The 5,338-nt window shown below is 63.0% G+C and overlaps 1 protein-coding gene across 1 annotated transcript; it reads right to left on the minus strand.

Annotated features, from left to right (window-relative positions):
- Window positions 1-391: 391 nt before the first annotated feature.
- Window positions 392-1,595, minus strand: GPR20 (G protein-coupled receptor 20). The gene has a single exon (XM_004265292.4). It carries the CDS (start codon window positions 1,519-1,521, stop codon window positions 439-441), a length of 1,083 nt encoding a protein of 360 aa, XP_004265340.1. The 5' UTR covers window positions 1,522-1,595; the 3' UTR covers window positions 392-438.
- Window positions 1,596-5,338: the final 3,743 nt, after the last annotated feature.

Raw genomic sequence — 5,338 nt, forward strand, 5'->3', positions numbered from 1 at the left:
TGGGGGAGGGAGAAAAAGGGGGAGGGGTGGGGAGGGAACCCCTTCAGGTTATCTTTTTAACCCTCTTTGAAATTCCCAGTATCTAAAACATCTTTGTCCATGTTTCTCAGGGACCCCTTCTAGAGGTTGAATGGTCCAAGTGAGAAGCAGCTCCTGGCTACCCCTCTGAGTTTTCAATGGACACAATATTTACCTTAGGGATGGCAAATTATCAGCATTCAGATCACCACATCCTATCTAGAGCCCATGGCAGACATTGCTAATCAATCACAGCACAGTGGCCTTAGACACTTCCTCCACGCAGTGCACTGGGCAGCCATCACCAATTGATCAGGTGAACCCAATTTGCCATCCGAGTAGAGCAGATATCTGTGCTGTCCCCGACCTGGTGTGTCCAGTCCAGCCCTGACCTTTGGCCCCCTTGCAAAGTCCTACCAACTAAGCCTCAGGCCCGTTAGCCAGGGCCTGCGTGAGGGCTCGAGGTCTGGCACCGAGGATGTGACGGTGAGCCGAGTTCTTGGAGCTCTTGCGCGTGCTGACCACGTTGCAGCCGTTGGGCTCGCACCCCGCTCCATGCTGGTGGAAGAGGCCACGGACGGTGGTCTGGAAGCTGCTGGTGACGAAGCAGTAGACGATGGGGTCCATGCAGCTGTTGAGGCTGCTGAGGGTCACTGCCACATGATAGACCACGAGGCTGGTGTGGTGCGGCACGTCGGGCCACAGCGCCACAGCCACCTGGCGGGCGTGGAAGGGCGTGAAGCAGACGAGGAAGATGACGAGCACGGTGAGCAGCAGCTGCATGGCCCGCATGCGGCGCTGGCGGCCCTGGCGCAGCAGGCCCGGCCGTGACAGCGCACACATGATGCGGCCGGTGAATATGCTAATGACCAGCAGTGGCAGCAGGAACTCCAGGACGGTCAGTGCAAAGACGCGGCAGCAGGGCCCGCCGGTGGCCGTCACGCCCAGCACGGACAGGGTCACGGCGCCGGCGGCCAGCCACACGAAGGCGCACACGGCTCTGGCACAGGCAGGCTGGCGCCAGCGGCGGCCACCATCGGGCTGCACGATGGCCAGGTAGCGGTCCACGCAGATGCAGGTGAGGAAGAGGATGGAGCAGTGCATGTTGAGGAAGTAGCCAAAGACGTGCGGGAGGGCGCAGCGCAGGCAGCCGCGGGTGCCGTAGAAGACAGCAAAGCGCGTGGGCAGGGACAGGCCCACCAGCAGGTCAGTCACCACCAGGTTGATGGTGTAGATGACCGACGGCGTCCTGGCCTGGGTGCGGCAGCCGAAGACGTACAGCGCCAGCCCGTTGAGCACCAGCCCCACCAGGAAGATGACGCCATGCACGGCCATCAGCGCCAGCCACAGGCCCGGGAAGGCGGCGTGCAGCTCCCCGTCCAGCACAGCAAACAGGTGGAACAGGGGCATCTCCGGCATGCTGACATTGGTCCACGCTGCCGCTGCCGCCGTGGCATTGGGGGCAGCCATGGCCGAGGGCCCTGCGGAAGACGCGGAGGGCATGACGGCGGCCAGCGCACGCCCGGGGCCTGGAAGGAAGGAGACCAGGTTACCCTGGGGTTACTGGAGCCCTGCCCCGAGGCTGGACCTCACCTGGCTCGTCTGCCCACCCAGCACCCCAACATTCCCACCTTTGTGCCTTTGCCTGGCCCGGCCCTGGCACTTGCCAGCGTGGAGCTCCAGCAGAATGCCAGTGCTGTGCGCCTGCTGCTTGCTGTAATGGGAGGTGAAAAGCCTCGCAAGACTGTCACCGGGACTGAAAGATGACAAAGGCGACTGGTGTGGCACAGGTAAGATGACGGGCCAAGTGTGTGGTGTTTGAGCCTGGGCTCCAATTCCAGTTGCTTCCTCGCTCGCTGTGCAACCTCAGGCAAGTCGCTTAACCTCTCTGTGCCTCACGTCCTAATCTATATCATTGGGACTACAGAGCTGCTGGGAGGATTAACTGAGCACAGCAGTGCTCAGCGCACCATTAGCTGGTGCCAAATACACCACGGTTCTGCTAGGACAGAGCCGTGCCCTCGGTCACCCCAGCCCACAGCTCCTGCACCCATGAGACACAGCCCCTGTCCTCCAGGCCACCCATCTGTTCTCACCTCCTGCAAGGCTGGCACCAGGTCAATGCCCTGGGTGAAGGTCCTCATAAGGGTCCAGGAGGCTGGGATTGGGGAGCTGGGAGCCAGCCCCCTGCCCACCCCAGTTTCTCCCCAGCCCTGAGAGGTGGCCACCTTTGCTGTCTTGGAGGCCCACGTGGGGTGGCTCACTGGGGCTCGAGCCTGGAGCCAGGTCCCAGCAGCGGCAGCACAGCAGATGTGAGTTAAATAAACACTGTGCTCCCTGCCTGGTCCAGGCCTGGTGGCCCAGACACTGCGGTGGGGGCAGGCTGGGGTGGGGCCGCCCACCCTGTTTCTGTTCCTGCTGAGCTGTTTAACTTGCTGAGGTTTATCCCTTTGTTTATAAACGAAGGGTTAACAGGCTCCCATCCCCGCCCTGGGCCAGGCTGATCCTCCAAATAAGGACATTTCTGTCTTTTTCAGGAGAAAGGAGAAGGCTTTGGGGAGAAGCAGGGAGGAGGTGAGGGCACATGGGACACCCCAGGCATAGTGTGCCCTCCCCCACCCGCGAGGGGAGGGAAGACCCCTCCCCCTTCCTGGCGACCAAGGGAAGCGAGGCGTCTGCTGTGAACAGGCCTCACGCTGCCCACTCCCCCTGGACAGCTACTGCACATCCTCGAGCAACAGGCTGCTTCTGGCAGTTTCCACCCAGCGGAAGTCGTGCCCGCTGGGGGACTGGGGACCGAATGCCAGCCTGAAAGGGGTGGGCACAGCAGGGGACCTCTTGCTAGCTGAGGCTCAGGTCCCAACCTGGCCGGGAGGGAGCCCCTGGCAGGGCAGGCGGCCGCCCCCATCCTCCAGCTCAGAGAGGGCGGCATCGGCTGAGCCTCTGTCTCCGGGACGCCGGCCCTGAGCGTCTGTTAACTCTCAAGGCTGCCGGGAGGAGTCGGATGCTGCCCAAGACTGTGTCCGGCCCCTCTGGCCACCTCCAGCGCAAGTGGGCCCGGGCCTCAGCTCACGGGGTCCTCTGGGAGGGCTGTCCTCTGCCCGGTGTCCCCAGCCCCTAACACACAGGGTCTTTGGATGTGTTTGTCCAACGGCAGCTCAGGGAGACAGCGTGCGAGAGTGATGTCCGGGGCAGGGAGAGACCTGTGGGCGTGAGGGGCTGGGGAGCAGCGAGGGGAGGTGATGAGGCTAGGCTGTGGGGCTGGCATCCTGGTGCCTCAGGGCTGTGGGCTTCGTCCTCAGGCAGCGTGGACCCCCGCAGCCCCCCAGGAAGGAGAGGGATGCCTCCTAACGCGTCCCTGCTCTACTGTGGAAAACACGACGCCTCGGCAAACCCCCAGGAGGAAGGGCCCGGGGAGACAGGAGCTGGCCCCAGACACACGCAAACAGGTTTTCGAATTTCCTTTCGCGCGCCTTTCGGTTTTCCAATGTGTCTGCATGAGGTCTGCATCCATGTGACAGTCAGAGACAAATAATAAACACCACAGGTTTCCTCTGGCACTGAGTCCCATCCCAGGGACAGCCTCACACGCTGGCCAGCACCTCGCTGAAGGTGCCGGTGGTGTGGGCCAGGGCTGCACGCCTGGAGCTCCAGAGCAGGGGTATGCGCGGGACACCCCAGAGGCCGGGCAGGTGAGGACGGAGGACGTCAGCCAAGCGCACCATGATTCTCAGCTCCGAGAGTCTGAGCCTGATCTGCTCCCCGCCCTGGGCGCCGACCCGCTCACACACTGAGGTCAGTCCCGGAACACGACGAACCTTGGCATCTGTCACGCCGGCCGAGCTCAGATCGCGGCCACAGCCCGGGCCCTGCCATCCCCCCGCTTTCTACACCACCATCTCTTCCCCTTTGCTCTCTGCTGAGTCTGGCTGTCTCTGTCTGTATGATAAGACCCCCGCCACCCCACCCTGCTTATGCCGGCCCCAGCACACCCTCACCTCTCACGGCGATAACACACTGACCTGATTAGTCACTGGCCGCTCTCTGGGGGCATCTACTCACGATCCCTTTTGTTTCGCAAGATGAGGAGCTCAAACCGTGAGACCCTGGGCCCTGTGGAGGTGGGCTTGCTGATGGCCTCGGGGATCCACAGTCCAGGGCGCTCGGCTCTCTGGAGCCGGGGAGGTACCGGGCTGGGAGTGTCTGGGCTGAGCTGCCTCCACCCCACATGGCCTCAGGGCAGACACTCCTTCACTGGGCCTCGGTTTCCCCCGTGGTCTCCACCGCCTCAGCTCTTGGTCCTCCTTGAGGCTCCATGGGATGGACCGCTCCACCCCCTGAATCTGCTTTGGTCAAGCGCGAGGGCTGCCGCGGGCCCCCCTGAGCCCTGAGCAGAGCGCCCCCCTTCCATGCTCTCAGCACTAGCCCTGCCCTCCGTGGTCCCGCCGGTCCTCCAGTCTGGGGCTGACTCGCCCTCGCGTCCACCATGTCCGCTTCTCCCTCTGTCCACACCCAGGACCCCATACCCCCATCTGCCGGCCCGGGCTGGGCCTGTCCACACTCCTGTGGGAAGATGGGGCTCAGTGTGGTGTGGGATGTCACAGCTGGTGATGGCTGGGGGTGGTGGGCATTGCGGGGAGCACTTGACCAGTAAGAGTAACCAGTGGAGGTGCGCGCTGGGGGCTGGCCCCCGCTCATGAGGGGTCACCCGGGTGTTGACTAACCTCTCTGAGCCTCAGCCTCCCTGCCCGCAAAGTGACGTAACAACAGCACCTTCTTTCTGCAGTTTCTGAGCGGGTTCATGGCATCGGTTCCCTTGCAGATCCAGGCACTGGTGATGGTAACTCCTTACCCACCTGGCTCCTGGCCTCCTCCACTCACTCAGAGGAAACTGAGGCTCTGGAAGGGACAGGCCAGGGCTCAAACCTGGGTCTGCCTAGTGCGAGCCCACAGCTGGGTCCTTGGGCCTGAGGGAGGGCGGGCACCCAGGCAATGGTCCCCTCCTCTAGCAGGTGCACGGTGGGCACCCACTGCCCACCTGCCTTCCACCCTGCTCCACTCTAAATGTAGCCTGGAATGAGGGGAAAGGAGAGAAGCCTCTGCTCTTCTGTGGGGATAGCCTGACGCTGGTCCTCACACCCAGGCTGAGTGGGGAGGCACAGACCTGGCCCTTGGATGGGCCCCAGGCGGTGAGCAAGCAGAAGCATCCCAGACATCTGGGCTCGGGCCCAGCCCTGCCGCTCCCTCGACCCTGGACCTCGGCCAGTCAGGGAGGCTTCTTCTCCTCATCTGCTAAATGGGGTCACTAGTGCTTTCCACA

The sequence above is a fragment of the Orcinus orca genome, chromosome 17 (assembly GCF_937001465.1).
Source record: "Orcinus orca chromosome 17, mOrcOrc1.1, whole genome shotgun sequence".
Classification (NCBI taxonomy): domain Eukaryota; kingdom Metazoa; phylum Chordata; class Mammalia; order Artiodactyla; family Delphinidae; genus Orcinus; species Orcinus orca.

Excerpts from the sequence above, each read along its gene's own strand:
- GPR20 (XM_004265292.4), bottom strand. The coding sequence starts at position 1,521 with ATGCCCTCCGCGTCTTCCGCAGGGCCCTCGGCCATGGCTGCCCCCAAT.